Source organism: Salvelinus fontinalis, unplaced genomic scaffold (genome assembly GCF_029448725.1).
Source record: "Salvelinus fontinalis isolate EN_2023a unplaced genomic scaffold, ASM2944872v1 scaffold_0035, whole genome shotgun sequence".
Taxonomy (NCBI): Eukaryota; Metazoa; Chordata; class Actinopteri; order Salmoniformes; family Salmonidae; genus Salvelinus; species Salvelinus fontinalis.
Window position 1 is genome coordinate 642,817 of NW_026600244.1, and position 16,128 is coordinate 658,944.

Below are 16,128 nucleotides of genomic sequence, written 5' to 3' on the forward strand. Positions count from 1 at the left end.
CACACACACGCTCACACACGCTCACAGTCACACACTTAGTCACACGCTCACAGTCACACACACACACGCTCACAGTCACACACTCAGTCACAGTCACACACGCTCACAGTCTCACACACACACACACACACACACGCTCACAGTCACACACTTAGTCACACGCTCACAGTCACACACTTAGTCACACGCTCACAGTCACACACTTAGTCACACGCTCACAGTCACACACTCAGTCACAGTCACACTCAGTCACAGTCACACTTAGTCACACACAGACGCTTAGTCACACACAGTCACACTGTCACACTTAGTCACACACAGACGCTCACAGTCACACATAGTCACACTCAGTCACACTCACAGTCACACACATTCAGTCAGTCACACTTAGTCACACACAGTCACTCACAGTCACACACAGTCACACACACATGCTCACAGTCACACACGCTCACAGTCACACACGCTCACAGTCACACACACTCAGTCACAGTGAAACACGGCCTCTCTCTCTCTTGACTTTAAAGCATGGTCCCAGATCTGTCTCCTCTCGTATTAGTCACACCTAGAGCCGGACTAGTCGCGCCCGGAGCCGGACTAGTCGCGCCCGGAGCCGGACTAGTCGCGCCCGGAGCCGGACTAGTCGCGCCCGGAGCCGGACTAGTCGCGCCCGGAGCCGGACTAGTCGCGCCCGGAGCCGGACTAGTCGCGCCCGGAGCCGGACTAGTCGCGCCCGGAGCCGGACTAGTCGCGCCCGGAGCCGGACTAGTCGCGCCCGCAGCCGGACTAGTCGCGCCCGGAGCCGGACTAGTCGCGCCCGGAGCCGGACTAGTCGCGCCCGGAGCCGGACTAGTCGCGCCCGGAGCCGGACTAGTCGCGCCCGGAGCCGGACTAGTCGCGCCCGGAGCCGGACTAGTCACATTACACACCAGCAGTGGTGCGGCAATATTCTGTATGTTTCGTCTCTGGTCCAGTTGGAGAAGAGTCAGAAGGCTGGTCAGAAGGACTAGTCACACCTAGAGCCTATATATTCTGTATGTTTCGTCTCTGGTCCAGTTGGAGAAGAGTCAGAAGGCTGGTCAGAAGGACTAGTCACACCTAGAGCCTATATATTCTGTATGTTTCGTCTCTGGTCCAGTTGGAGAAGAGTCAAAAGGCTGGTCAGAAGGTGAAGAAGGAACAGTCCAAGAGCAAGAGCCGTAAAGCCCGGCGTCGCCACGGCAACATGCTTCTGGAGTTCAACCGTCGCCAGCGGAAGAACCTGTGGCTGGAGACACACATCTGGCACGCCAAGCGCTTCCACATGGTCAAGAGATGGGGCTACTGTCTGGGAGACAGGCCAACCTACAAGTGTTACAGAGCCTGCTACAGAGCCATGAGCTCCCACTGTCTAATACAGGTTAGTGTCTTTACCCACTGAGTCTTTTTTAGGCTGGATATCTGGAAAGCACTTTGGGACAACTGATAGGAAATACATTTTGATTGATTGACAGATTTTATAGGGTCCTGTTCAAATTACTGCTCAATAAGGTTAGGAGTTCACCAGACCTGGGATAACTCTAGTTTTAAATTACTGCTCAATAAGGTTACACCAGACCTGGGATAACTCTAGTTTTAAATTCCTGCTCAATAAGGTTAGGAGTTCACCAGACCTGGGATAACTCTAGTTATAAATTACTGCTCAATAAGGTTAGGAGTTCACCAGGCCTGGGATAACTCTAGTTTTAAATTACTGCTCAATAAGGTTAGGAGTTCACCAGACCTGGGATAACTCTAGTTATAAATTCCTGCTCAATAAGGTTAGGAGTTCACCAGACCTGGGATAACTCTAGTTATAAATTACTGCTCAATAAGGTTAGGAGTTCACCAGACCTGGGATAACTCTAGTTATAAATTCCTGCTCAATAAGGTTAGGAGTTCACCAGACCTGGGATAACTCTAGTTATAAATTCCTGCTCAATAAGGTTAGGAGTTCACCAGACCTGGGATAACTCTAGTTATAAATTCCTGCTCAATAAGGTTAGGAGTTCACCAGACCTGGGATAACTCTAGTTTTAAATATGCTTTGTGGAAAGTTAAAACATTTCTGGGGGACTATTTTCAATACAGATCCCCAACAGTGAGGGACATGAACTTTTAGGAGAATTAAATTCTCATGTATTCTAACCAATTAAATTCCTCAGTCTGCTATATCAGGATTTGTAAGATACTGATGGAAATAAAAACAGACAGAGGCCCAGTCTACAAAAGTCAAATGTTTATTCACGGGAACGTTCTGCCTATCATTTCCTGTACATTGGTTTATATACCTCACATTTCGTCAGAAACGTCCCTCCTCTCAGATACAATGGCAACATAGTTCACAAGTCTCCTTCTCATACATTGTCTGTAACATTTAGCTAGATCTAGGTAACAGTGAGGGACATGGACTCATCTTAACATTTAGCTAGATCTAGGTAGCAGTGAGGGACATGAATCATAACATTTAGCTAGATCTAGGTAACAGTGAGGGACATGAATCATAACATTTAGCTAGATCTAGGTAACAGTGAGGGACATGAATCATAACATTTAGCTAGATCTAGGTAACAGTGAGGGACATGAATCATAACATTTAGCTAGATCTAGGTAACAGTGAGGGACATGGACTCATCTTAACATTTAGCTAGATCTAGGTAACAGTGAGGGACATGAATCATAACATTTAGCTAGATCTAGGTAACAGTGAGGGACATGAATCATAACATTTAGCTAGATCTAGGTAACAGTGAGGGACATGGACTCATCTTAACATTTAGCTAGATCTAGGTAACAGTGAGGGACATGAATCATAACATTTAGCTAGATCTAGGTAACAGTGAGGGACATGAATCATAACATTTAGCTAGATCTAGGTAACAGTGAGGGACATGAATCATAACATTTAGCTAGATCTAGGTAACAGTTGCAGAGTGTTCTAATAGGTTTACTGTGGGATCTCTACAATAGTAGTCTCTGTAACAGTTCTAATAGGTTTACTGTGGGATCTCTACAATAGTAGTCTCTGTAACAGTTCTAATAGGTTTACTGTGGGATCTCTACAATAGTAGTCTCTGTAACAGTTCTAATAGGTTTACTGTGGGATCTCTACAATAGTAGTCTCTGTAACAGTTCTAATAGGTTTACTGTGGGATCTCTGCAATAGTAGTCTCTGTAACAGTTCTAATAGGTTTACTGTGGGATCTCTACAATAGTAGCCTCTGTAGCAGCTCTAATAGGTTTACTGTGGGATCTCTACAATAGTAGTCTCTGTAACAGCTCTAATAGGTTTACTGTGGGATCTCTACAATAGTAGTCTCTGTAACAGTTCTAATAGGTTTACTGTGGGATCTCTACAATAGTAGTCTCTGTAACAGTTCTTCTAATAGGTTTACTGTGGGATCTCTACAATAGTAGTCTCTGTAACAGTTCTTCTAATAGGTTTACTGTGGGATCTCTACAATAGCAGTCTCTGTAACAGCTCTAATAGGTTTACTGTGGGATCTCTACAATAGTAGTCTCTGTAACAGCTCTAATAGGTTTACTGTGGGATCTCTACAATAGTAGTCTCTGTAACAGCTCTAATAGGTTTACTGTGGGATCTCTACAATAGTAGTCTCTGTAACAGCTCTAATAGGTTTACTGTGGGATCTCTACAATAGTAGTCTCTGTAACAGCTCTAATAGGTTTACTGTGGGATCTCTACAATAGTAGTCTCTGTAACAGCTCTAATAGGTTTACTGTGGGATCTCTACAATAGTAGTCTCTGTAACAGCTCTAATAGGTTTACTGTGGGATCTCTACAATAGTAGTCTCTGTAACAGCTCTAATAGGTTTACTGTGGGATCTCTACAATAGTAGTCTCTGTAACAGCTCTAATAGGTTTACTGTGGGATCTCTACAATAGTAGTCTCTGTAACAGCTCTAATAGGTTTACTGTGGGATCTCTACAATAGTAGTCTCTGTAACAGCTCTAATAGGTTTACTGTGGGATCTCTACAATAGTAGTCTCTGTAACAGTTCTAATAGGTTTACTGTGGGATCTCTACAATAGTAGTCTCTGTAACAGCTCTAATAGGTTTACTGTGGGATCTCTACAATAGTAGTCTCTGTAACAGCTCTAATAGGTTTACTGTGGGATCTCTACAATAGTAGTCTCTGTAACAGTTCTAATAGGTTTACTGTGGGATCTCTACAATAGTGGTCTCCTTAAAGTATATAATAAATGACAGCTGTTTTCTACCCAGGTCTGGTGTTCACACGGTTACGAACACGAGCGAGCACCGCTTTAAATGTTTGCTGTGTGATCAGATATGAATACAGCATTTTGGTAAAATATTGCGTTTGCCGACCAGTAAAATGATATTTTGAAGTGTTAGAGGATTCACTGGGATACCTACTGCCCCTCCCCGCCCCCCCCCCCCTACCCTCCCCTCCCACCCCCCACCCAGGACATGTCGTACTACTGCTGTGTGGAGTTACAGGGACCAGAGGAACAGCTGTTAGCTACTTTGTCTAAGCTGACCAGTAAGGAAGCTGGTGAGTACTTCCTGTTTTCGACTCCTCACAAACTAAAACCACACGTGTGAATCAGGCTGCGTTTTAGACGGTACGAGGTAGACGGCAAACCAGATGTCCGTTGTTTTCAACGAGAGCACAACGGTAAACGCCGTTGAGGGACGGCGGTGAATGCCGTCAGCCGCCACGGTAGACGGGACTTGCCAACAGAGTTATAAAATATTTAAACTTTTACCATCTGCTTGTAGTGTTGTTTTCTACCGGATGTTGATTTGGACTGTATTAACAGTATGTAACTGGACTATATTAACAGCATGGAACTGGACTATATTAACAACATGGAACTGGACTGTATTAACAGTATGTAACTGGACTATATTAACAGCATGGAACTGGACTATATTAACAACATGGAACTGGACTATATTAACAGTATGGAACTGGGCTATATTAACAGCATGTAACTGGACTATATTAACAGCATGGAACTGGACTATATTAACAGTATGGAACTGGGCTATATTAACAGCATGTAACTGGACTATATTAACAGCATGGAACTGGACTATATTAACAGCATGGAACTGGACTATATTAACAGTATGGAACTGGACTATATTAACAGCATGGAACTGGACTATATTAACAGCATGGAACTGGACTATATTAACAGCATGGAACTGGACTATATTAACAGCATGGAACTGGGCTATATTAACAGCATGGAACTGGGCTATATTAACAGCATGGAACTGGGCTATATTAACAGCATGGAACTGGACTATATTAACAGTATGTAACTGGACTATATTAACAGCATGGAACTGGACTGTATTAACAGTATGGAACTGGACTATATTAACAGCATGGAACTGGGCTATATTAACAGCATGGAACTGGGCTATATTAACAGCATGTAACTGGACTATATTAACAGCATGGAACTGGGCTATATTAACAGCATGGAACTGGGCTATATTAACAGCATGGAACTGGGCTATATTAACAGCATGGAACTGGGCTATATTAACAGCATGGAACTGGGCTATATTAACAGCATGGAACTGGACTATATTAACAGCATGGAACTGGGCTATATTAACAGCATGGAACTGGACTATATTAACAGCATGGAACTGGACTATATTAACAGCATGGAACTGGACTATATTAACAGTATGGAACTGGACTATATTAACAGCATGGAACTGGACTATATTAACAGCATGGAACTGGGCTATATTAACAGCATGGAACTGGGCTATATTAACAGCATGGAACTGGACTATATTAACAGCATGGAACTGGACTAGTAGGAGGTTATAAATATACGTGCTTGTGTAATCATGCTGTTTAGTTAAATCACCATAGCAACGCATATCGTCGTGCTGGCTTGCTTTTGCCTCCACCCTCTTCCTTGCGTTCTTGTCCCGTTATGCCGACTGGTATGACAGATTTTTATGTCCCTCGTCTAAACGAAGCATCAGTCTCGAGAATATACAAGTATTTCAGTATAAAGTTTGAAAATTTGAACCAACTGTACTAAAAAGCTGTTGTGATTGGTTCTTCGAGTCAGGTGGTCTAACAAATATGTGCTTCCTGCCTTTTACGGTATCATTGATGATGACATCTGTTGTACCTTGCAGGGCCTACGTTTGCAGCAGCCATGTGTGTGTCAGGCAGGAGACAGGGCAGTGTGGTGGTGTACAGAGCAGGACTGTACCCTCTCCAGCCCCTGGGGCCTGTCACATTCCTCTGGAGGCCCAGAACACAGGGCCGGGGGGGCCAGGAGGACCAGGGCCGGGGGGGCCAGGAGGACCAGGGCCGGGGGGGCCAGGAGGACCGGGGGGACCAGGGGGGCCAGGGATCAACACACAGACAGCTGTGGATCTGGGCCCACCCCACCATGAAAACGGTCAGAGGGACTAATATGCAGAATCAATCAGTCGTAGAAGTATTGAACAACCATTTAACTATTCATTGATGGTGTAATGTCTTTGTTGTTGTCTATAATCTGGTGAACTCAAGATGTCCCCTTAGGATAGTACTTTACTGAGCCCAATCAGATGTCCCCGTTGGAATCGGTAAAGTACTATCCAATCAGACGTCCCCTTTGGGATCGGTAAAGTACTATCCAATCATATGTCCCCGTTGGGATCAGTAAAGTATTATCCAATCATATGTCCCCGTTGGGATCAGTAAAGTATTATCCAATCAGATGTCCCCTTTGGGATCGGTAAAGTACTATCATTCTGACTGTGCTCTGTGTTGTGACTGTGCCCCGTGTCGTGACTGTGCTGTGTGTCGTGACTGTGCTGTGTGTCGTGACTGTGCTGTGTGTCGTGACTGTGCTGTGTGTCGTGACTGTGCTGTGTGTCGTGACTGTGCTGTGTGTCGTGACTGTGCTGTGTGTCGTGACTGTGCTGTGTGTCGTGACTGTGCTGTGTGTCGTGACTGTGCTGTGTGTCGTGACTGTGCTGTGTGTCGTGACTGTGCTGTGTGTCGTGACTGTGCTGTGTGTCGTGACTGTGCTCTGTGTCGTGACTGTGCTCTGTGTCGTGACTGTGCTGTGTCGTGACTGTGCTCTGTGTCGTGACTGTGCTCTGTGTCGCGACTGTGCTCTGTGTCGCGACTGTGCTCTGTGTCGCGACTGTGCTCTGTGTCGCGACTGTGTCGCGACTGTGTCGCGACTGTGTCGCGACTGTGTCGCGACTGTGTCGCGACTGTGTCGCGACTGTGTCGTGACTGTGTCGTGACTCTGCTCTGTGTCGTGACTCTGCTCTGTGTCGTGACTCTGCTCTGTGTCGTGACTGTGCTCTGTGTCGTGACTGTGCTCTGTGTCGTGACTGCTCTGTGTCGTGACTCTGCTCTGTGTCGTGACTGTCGTGACTCTGCTCTGTGTCGTGACTGTCGTGACTCTGCTCTGTGTCGTGACTCTGCTCTGTGTCGTGACTCTGCTCTGTGTCGTGACTCTGCTCTGTGTCGTGACTCTGCTCTGTGTCGTGACTCTGCTCTGTGTCGTGACTCTGCTCTGTGTCGTGACTCTGCTCTGTGTCGTGACTCTGCTCTGTGTCGTGACTCTGCTCTGTGTCGTGACTCTGCTCTGTGTCAGGACCTCCTCCCAGAGCTGCAGGCTGTCTGTCAGTGTTCTGAGGCTGTACTTCCACCTGCTCCAGTGGAGCTCCCTGTCCCACAGCCAGCCCCTACCCCCACCTTGGCCCCTGGTCCTGGGGCTTGTCCTGAGGCGGTGCAGGCCTCTGCTTCTGGTTCTAAGAGGAAGTGGTCCTCCAGGGAGCCTGAGGCTGCAGGACCACCAGCCAAGAAGCTCGTGGGATACAGTACCATTTCTGCTACCACACCCGTCACCTGGAGGTCCAGTACCACTGGTATAGTCATCAGGTTGGTTCTGACTGCTTTAGTGGTGACCTTCCAGAGTCTCTCCAAGCTCTAAGTACCTGTTAGTTGTGACCTTCCAGAGTCTCTCCAAGCTCTAAGTACCTGTTAGTTGTGTCCTTCCAGAGTCTCTCCAAGCTCTAAGTACCTGTTGTGTCCTTCCAGAGTCTCTCCAAGCTCTAAGTACCTGTTAGTTGTGACCTTCCAGAGTCTCTCCAAGCTCTAAGTACCTGTTAGTTGTGTCCTTCCAGAGTCTCTCCAAGCTCTAAGTACCTGTTAGTTGTGTCCTTCCAGAGTCTCTCCAAGCTCTAAGTACCTGTTAGTTGTGACCTTCCAGAGTCTCTCCAAGCTCTAAGTACCTGTTAGTTGTGACCTTCCAGAGTCTCTCCAAGCTCTAAGTACCTGTTAGTTGTGACCTTCCAGAGTCTCTCTAAGTACCTGTTAGTTGTGTCCTTCCAGAGTCTCTCCAAGCTCTAAGTACCTGTTAGTTGTGTTCTTCCAGAGTCTCTCCAAGCTCTAAGTACCTGTTAGTTGTGACCTTCCAGAGTCTCTCCAAGCTCTAAGTACCTGTTAGTTGTGACCTTCCAGAGTCTCTCCAAGCTCTAAGTACCTGTTAGTGGTGACCTTCCAGAGTCTCTCCAAGCTCTAAGTACCTGTTAGTTGTGACCTTCCAGAGTCTCTCCAAGCTCTAAGTACCTGTTGTGTCCTTCCAGAGTCTCTCCAAGCTCTAAGTACCTGTTAGTTGTGTCCTTCCAGAGTCTCTCCAAGCTCTAAGTACCTGTTAGTTGTGACCTTCCAGAGTCTCTCCAAGCTCTAAGTACCTGTTCTGTCCTTCCAGAGTCTCTCCAAGCTCTAAGTACCTGTTAGTTGTGACCTTCCAGAGTCTCTCCAAGCTCTAAGTACCTGTTGTGTCCTTCCAGAGTCTCTCCAAGCTCTAAGTACCTGTTAGTTGTGACCTTCCAGAGTCTCTCCAAGCTCTAAGTACCTGTTAGTTGTGACCTTCCAGAGTCTCTCTAAGTACCTGTTAGTTGTGACCTTCCAGAGTCTCTCCAAGCTCTAAGTACCTGTTAGTTGTGTCCTTCCAGAGTCTCTCCAAGCTCTAAGTACCTGTTAGTTGTGACCTTCCAGAGTCTCTCCAAGCTCTAAGTACCTGTTGTGTCCTTCCAGAGTCTCTCCAAGCTCTAAGTACCTGTTAGTTGTGACCTTCCAGAGTCTCTCCAAGCTCTAAGTACCTGTTGTGTCCTTCCAGAGTCTCTCCAAGCTCTAAGTACCTGTTAGTTGTGACCTTCCAGAGTCTCTCCAAGCTCTAAGTACCTGTTAGTTGTGACCTTCCAGAGTCTCTCCAAGCTCTAAGTACCTGTTAGTTGTGACCTTCCAGAGTCTCTCCAAGCTCTAAGTACCTGTTAGTTGTGACCTTCCAGAGTCTCTCCAAGCTCTAAGTACCTGTTAGTTGTGACCTTCCAGAGTCTCTCTAAGTACCTGTTAGTTGTGACCTTCCAGAGTCTCTCTAAGTACCTGTTAGTGGTGACCTTCCAGAGTCTCTCCAAGCTCTAAGTACCTGTTAGTTGTGACCTTCCAGAGTCTCTCCAAGCTCTAAGTACCTGTTAGTTGTGACCTTCCAGAGTCTCTCCAAGCTCTAAGTACCTGTTAGTTGTGACCTTCCAGAGTCTCTCCAAGCTCTAAGTACCTGTTAGTTGTGACCTTCCAGAGTCTCTCCAAGCTCTAAGTACCTGTTAGTTGTGACCTTCCAGAGTCTCTCCAAGCTCTAAGTACCTGTTAGTTGTGACCTTCCAGAGTCTCTCCAAGCTCTAAGTACCTGTTAGTTGTGACCTTCCAGAGTCTCTCTAAGTACCTGTTAGTTGTGACCTTCCAGAGTCTCTCTAAGTACCTGTTAGTGGTGACCTTCCAGAGTCTCTCCAAGCTCTAAGTACCTGTTAGTTGTGACCTTCCAGAGTCTCTCTAAGTACCTGTTAGTTGTGACCTTCCAGAGTCTCTCTAAGTACCTGTTAGTGGTGACCTTCCAGAGTCTCTCCAAGCTCTAAGTACCTGTTAGTTGTGACCTTCCAGAGTCTCTCCAAGCTCTAAGTACCTGTTAGTTGTGACCTTCCAGAGTCTCTCCAAGCTCTAAGTACCTGTTAGTTGTGACCTTCCAGAGTCTCTCCAAGCTCTAAGTACCTGTTAGTTGTGACCTTCCAGAGTCTCTCCAAGCTCTAAGTACCTGTTAGTTGTGTCTGGAGGTTGGCACCTTGCTGCTCTTAAGACTTCCTGAGTGTTAATACATCATTAGTCATATTTATAGTTTTCTGTCAATGTTATAAACCCCTCCCTTTATACCCCCCTCCCTTTATAAAACTCCTCCCTTTATAAAACTCCTCCCTTTATAAAACTCCTCCCTTTATAAACTCCTCCCTTTATAAACCCCTCCCTTTATAAAACTCCTCCCTTTATAAAATCCCTCCCTTTATAAACCCCTCCCTTTATAAAACTCCTCCCTTTATAAAACTCCTCCCTTTATAAACTCCTCCCTTTATAAACCCCTCCCTTTATAAAACCCCTCCCTTTATAAACCCCTCCCTTTATTCTCAACCATGTTTACTTCCTGAATGTTGTTGTTTACTGTTTTGCAGTGACCTCACCATGGAGATGGTGCGCTATCGTCTGATTGGACCTCTTTCACATTCCGTTCTGACTGAAACACTGGACCCTGCCACACACTGTGATGTAAGAAACTGGGATAATTTATCTAGAGACCAGCTAATCACCTGGGATGATTTATCTAGAGTCCAGCTAATCACCTGGGATGATTTATCTAGAGTCCAGCTAATCACCTGGGATGATTTATCTAGAGTCCAGCTAATCACCTGGGATGATTTATCTAGAGTCCAGCTAATCACCTGGGATGATTTATCTAGAGTCCAGCTAATCACCTGGGATGATTTATCTAGAGTCCAGCTAATCACCTGGGATGATTTATCTAGAGTCCAGCTAATCACCTGGGATGATTTATCTAGAGACCAACTAATCACCTGGGATGATTTATCTAGAGACCAGCTAATCACCTGGGATGATTTATCTAGAGACCAGCTAATCACCTGGGATGATTTATCTGGAGACCAGCTAATCACCTGGGAGGATTTATCTGGAGACCAGCTTATCACCTGGGATGATTTATCTGGAGACCAGCTTATCACCTGGGATGATTTATCTGGAGACCAGCTTATCACCTGGGATGATTTATCTGGAGACCAGCTTATCACCTGGGATGATTTATCTGGAGACCAGCTTATCACCTGGGATGATTTATCTGGAGACCAGCTTATCACCTGGGATGATTTATCTAGAGACCAGCTAAGAACCTGGGATGATTTATCTGGAGACCAGCTAAGAACCTGTATGTTCCAGTGTTAGGTGTTTTATCTAGAGACTACATCCTGTATGTTCCAGTGTTAGGTATTTTATCTAGAGACTACATCCTGTATGTTCCGGTGTTAGGTATTTTATCTAGACACTACATCCTGTATGTTCCAGTGTTAGGTATTTTATCTAGAGACTACATCCTGTATGTTCCGGTGTTAGGTATTTTATCTAGACACTACATCCTGTATGTTCCAGTGTTAGGTATTTTATCTAGAGACTACATCCTGTATGTTCCGGTGTTAGGTATTTTATCTAGAGACTACATCCTGTATGTTCCGGTGTTAGGTGTTTTATCTAGAGACTATATCCTGTATGTTCCGGTGTTAGGTGTTTTATCTAGAGACTACATCCTGTATGTTCCAGTGTTAGGTGTTTTATCTAGAGACTACATCCTGTATGTTCCAGTGTAAGGTGTTTTATCTAGAGACTACATCCTGTACGTTCCAGTGTTAGGTGTTTTATCTAGAGACTACATCCTGTATGTTCCAGTGTTAGGTATTTTATCTAGAGACTACATCCTGTATGTTCCAGTGTTAGGTGTTTTATCTAGAGACTACATCCTGTATGTTCCGGTGTAAGGTGTTTTATCTAGAGACTACATCCTGTATGTTCCGGTGTTAGGTGTTTTATCTAGAGACTACATCCTGTATGTTCCGGTGTAAGGTGTTTAGTCAGGTGTTTTGTCTTTATTTCAGGCTACAGGTAAATCCAGACCATCTCCCTTCTGGTGGCCAGATCACTGTAGAGACGACTGTAACATGTCTCTTCATCAACAACAAGCTGGTGTCTTCAACATGCTCAAAGGTGAGTTCCTCACGACTACATTCCTCATTCATTATTTACATTCATTAGATTAGATCAGGGCTCTCCAGCCCTGCAGGGTTGGAGTGTAAACCTCCAGGAGGGTTGGAGTTAAAACCTACAGGAGGGTCTCTCTCCAGGAACAGGGTTGGAGTTAAAACCTCCAGGAGGGTTTCTCTCCAGGAACAGGGTTGGAGTTTAAACCTACAGGAGGGTTTCTCTCCAGGAACAGGGTCGGTGTTAAAACCTCCAGGAGGGTTTCTCTCCAGGAACAGGGTCGGAGTTAAAACCTACAGGAGGGTATCTCTCCAGGAACAGGGTCGGAGTTAAAACCTACAGGAGGGTCTCTCTCCAGGAACAGGGTTGGAGTTAAAACCTACAGGAGGGTCTCTCTCCAGGAACAGGGTTGGAGTTAAAACCTACAGGAGGGTAGCTCTCCAGGAACAGGGTTGGAGTTAAAACCTACAGCAGGGTAGCTCTCCAGGAACAGGGTTGGAGTTAAAACCTACAGGAGGGTTTCTCTCCAGGAACAGGGTTGGAGTTAAAACCTACAGGAGGGGTTCTCTCCAGGAACAGGGTTGGAGTTAAAACCTACAGGAGGGTTTCTCTCCAGGAACAGAGTCCTCAATCAGTCATAGGAAACAGACACGTTTATCCTCAAGGTCCTCTTTTCTGGCCCCAGTGCCTCTAAAGCGTACCTCATGTCTGTCCTGTCTCTCCTCCCCTCCAAAGCGTACCTCATGTCTGTCCTGTCTCTCCTCCCCTCCAAAGCGTACCTCATGTCTGTCCTGTCTCTCCTCCCCTCCAAAGCGTACGTCCTGTCTCCTCCCCTCCAAAGCGTATCTCATGTATGTCCTGTCTCCTCCTCTCCAAAGCGTACCTCATGTCTGTCCTGTCGCTCCTCCCCTCCAAAGCGTAACTCGTCTGTCCACTCCTCCCCTCCAAAGCGTAACTCGTCTGTCCACTCCTCCCCTCCAAAGCGTAACTCGTCTGTCCACTCCTCCCCTCCAAAGCGTAACTCGTCTGTCCACTCCTCCCCTCCAAAGCGTAACTCGTCTGTCCACTCCTCCCCTCCAAAGCGTAACTCGTCTGTCCACTCCTCCCCTCCAAAGCGTAACTCATGTCTGTCCTGTCTCTCCTCCCCTCCAAAGCGTAACGCGTCTGTCCTGTCTCTCCTCCCCTCCAAAAGCGTAACTCGTCTGTCCTGTCTCTCCTCCCCTCCAAAGCGTAACTCGTCTGTCCTGTCTCTCCTCCTCTCCAAAGCGTAACGCGTCTGTCCTGTCACTCCTCCCCTCCAAAGCGTAACGCGTCTGTCCTGTCTCTCCTCCCCTCCAAAGCGTAACTCGTCTGTCCACTCCTCCCCTCCAAAGCGTAACGCGTCTGTCCTGTCTCTCCTCCCCTCCAAAGCGTAACGCGTCTGTCCACTCCTCCCCTCCAAAGCGTAACGCGTCTGTCCTGTCTCTCCTCCTCTCCAAAGCGTAACGCGTCTGTCCACTCCTCCCCTCCAAAGCGTAACGCGTCTGTCCTGTCTCTCCTCCTCTCCAAAGCGTAACTCGTCTGTCCACTCCTCCCCTCCAAAGCGTAACGCGTCTGTCCTGTCACTCCTCCCCTCCAAAGCGTAACGCGTCTGTCCTGTCTCTCCTCCCCTCCAAAGCGTAACTCGTCTGTCCACTCCTCCCCTCCAAAGCGTAACGCGTCTGTCCTGTCTCTCCTCCCCTCCAAAGCGTAACGCGTCTGTCCACTCCTCCCCTCCAAAGCGTAACTCGTCTGTCCTGTCTCTCCTCCCCTCCAAAGCGTAACTCCTGTCTCTCCTCCCCCTCAGGTGTGTACTCCACAGCGGAGGTCCCCGCCGGCTCAGTTCTGGGTCTGACGGTGGATGACCCCAGATTGACCTTACCAAACAAGAGAGGCAAGGCCGTGTCCGACTTCAGGAAGGCACAAGGTAACCTCTGAGCCAGTAGCCATGGTAACCTCTGAGCCAGGAGACAGGGTGGGGTGGTTCAGACAGGTCCGATATAGTTTACATTACATCACTAGTTCTCCTTTAGGGTGATTCTACCTGGGTCATGCTCAGAACACAACCTTTTCAATCAGAGTGAAACTGAAGTAGCCTACTACCTAATATTCAATAAGAACGCATGCAAAGAAAATGTAATAGATTGTTCCCTGCTGAACAGGACCCTGTGTTTGTGAATGTGATGGTTATAGGTCCTGAGGCTTTGTGGGTAGGGAGGTTCTGTGGGTCATTCTCTGGTCTTCTGGTTGTGGTACTTCTCTGGTCCTGTGCTCCTGGGGAGCCTCTGCTCGTCCATGCAGATGTCCCAGGTTCGAATCCTGGCAGGACCCTGTGCTCAGACCACGCCCTCAGCGGTTCACACCCACTTCCTTATTTACCTTTTTAGTACCTGGCTGGGGGTTGCATCACTCACTTCCTTATTTACCTTTTTAGAACCTGGCTGGGGGTTGCATCACCCACTTCCTTATTTACCTTTTTAGTACCTGGCTGGGGGTTGCATCACCCACTTCCTTATTTACCTTTTAGTACCTGGCTGGGGGTTGCATCACCCACTTCCTTATTTACCTTTTAGTGCCTGGCTGGGGGTTGCATCACCCACTTCCTTATTTACCTTTTTAGTACCTGGCTGGGGGTTGCATCACTCACTTCCTTATTTACCTTTTTAGTGCCTGGCTGGGGGTTGCATCACCCACTTCCTTATTTACCTTTTTAGAACCTGGCTGGGGGTTGCATCACCCACTTCCTTATTTACCTTTTAGTGCCTGGCTGGGAGTTACATCACCCACTTCCTTATTTACCTTTTTAGTACCTGGCTGGGGGTTGCATCACCCACTTCCTTATTTACCTTTTAGAACCTGGCTGGGAGTTACATCACCCACTTCCTTATTTACCTTTTAGTGCCTGGCTGGGAGTTACATCACCCACTTCCTTATTTACCTTTTAGTGCCTGGCTAGGGTTTACATCACCCACTTCCTTATTTACCTTTTAGTACCTGGCTGGGGGTTGCATCACCCACTTCCTTATTTACCTTTTAGTGCCTGGCTGGGGGTTGCATCACCCACTTCCTTATTTACCTTTTAGTACCTGGCTGGGAGTTACATCACCCACTTCCTTATTTACCTTTTTAGTACCTGGCTGGGAGTTACATCACCCACTTCCGTATTTACCTTTTAGTACCTGGCTGGGAGTTACATCACCCACTTCCTTATTTACCTTTTTAGTACCTGGCTGGGAGTTACATCACCCACTTCCTTATTTACCTTTTTAGTACCTGGCTGGGGTTTACATCACCCACTTCCTTATTTACCTTTTAGTACCTGGCTGGGAGTTACATCACCCACTTCCGTATTTACCTTTTAGTACCTGGCTGGGAGTTACATCACCCACTTCCTTATTTACCTTTTAGTGCCTGGCTGGGGGTTGCATCACCCACTTCCTTATTTACCTTTTAGTACCTGGCTGGGAGTTACATCACCCACTTCCTTATTTACCTTTTAGTACCTGGCTGGGGGTTGCATCACCCACTTCCTTATTTACCTTTTAGTACCTGGCTGGGAGTTACATCACCCACTTCCGTATTTAGTGGGTGCAGGCCTATAGAGCTACGAGGTGAAGCCGTAGATGTTGCCAACTAGTTGTGTGCTTCCTCTGGCCGACTCGACGTAGTTTGGCGACTCTCCTGAGTACCTGGTCATACGGCAGTATGCCCTCTGTCATGTTGTTTCAGGAGTGAACGAGAAGAGGAGGAGGGAACTGATGTTAAAGGGGATCCCTGAACCCCTCAGCCAGAGTTCCCTGTGGGACCGGTCTGTCCGCGACAACGTCACACACAACAAGATGACAGACCAGGTAACTGAACCATGTCTGTTAATATATCATTAATAAATGTGTGTCCCCCAGGGGAGACTATCCAGGAAGAAGAATATTTTTTCCTCGTGTTTGATTGTTCTTCAAGAATCCATCC

At 46.8% G+C, this 16,128-nt stretch overlaps 1 protein-coding gene across 2 annotated transcripts in view; it reads left to right on the forward strand.

Moving 5' to 3' along the window:
• The window catches only part of LOC129842352 (ribonucleases P/MRP protein subunit POP1-like), a 36,162-nt gene that overhangs the window by 1,155 nt on the left and 18,879 nt on the right, over positions 1 to 16,128 (forward strand). For both annotated transcript variants that reach the window (XM_055910873.1, XM_055910874.1), the window contains 8 exons: positions 1,139 to 1,399; positions 4,470 to 4,557; positions 6,183 to 6,451; positions 7,649 to 7,935; positions 10,557 to 10,650; positions 12,042 to 12,150; positions 13,970 to 14,089; positions 15,892 to 16,013. In XM_055910873.1, the coding sequence (XP_055766848.1) occupies positions 1,139 to 1,399; positions 4,470 to 4,557; positions 6,183 to 6,451; positions 7,649 to 7,935; positions 10,557 to 10,650; positions 12,042 to 12,150; positions 13,970 to 14,089; positions 15,892 to 16,013 (1,350 nt within the window). The remainder of the gene's footprint in view (positions 1 to 1,138; positions 1,400 to 4,469; positions 4,558 to 6,182; positions 6,452 to 7,648; positions 7,936 to 10,556; positions 10,651 to 12,041; positions 12,151 to 13,969; positions 14,090 to 15,891; positions 16,014 to 16,128) is intronic.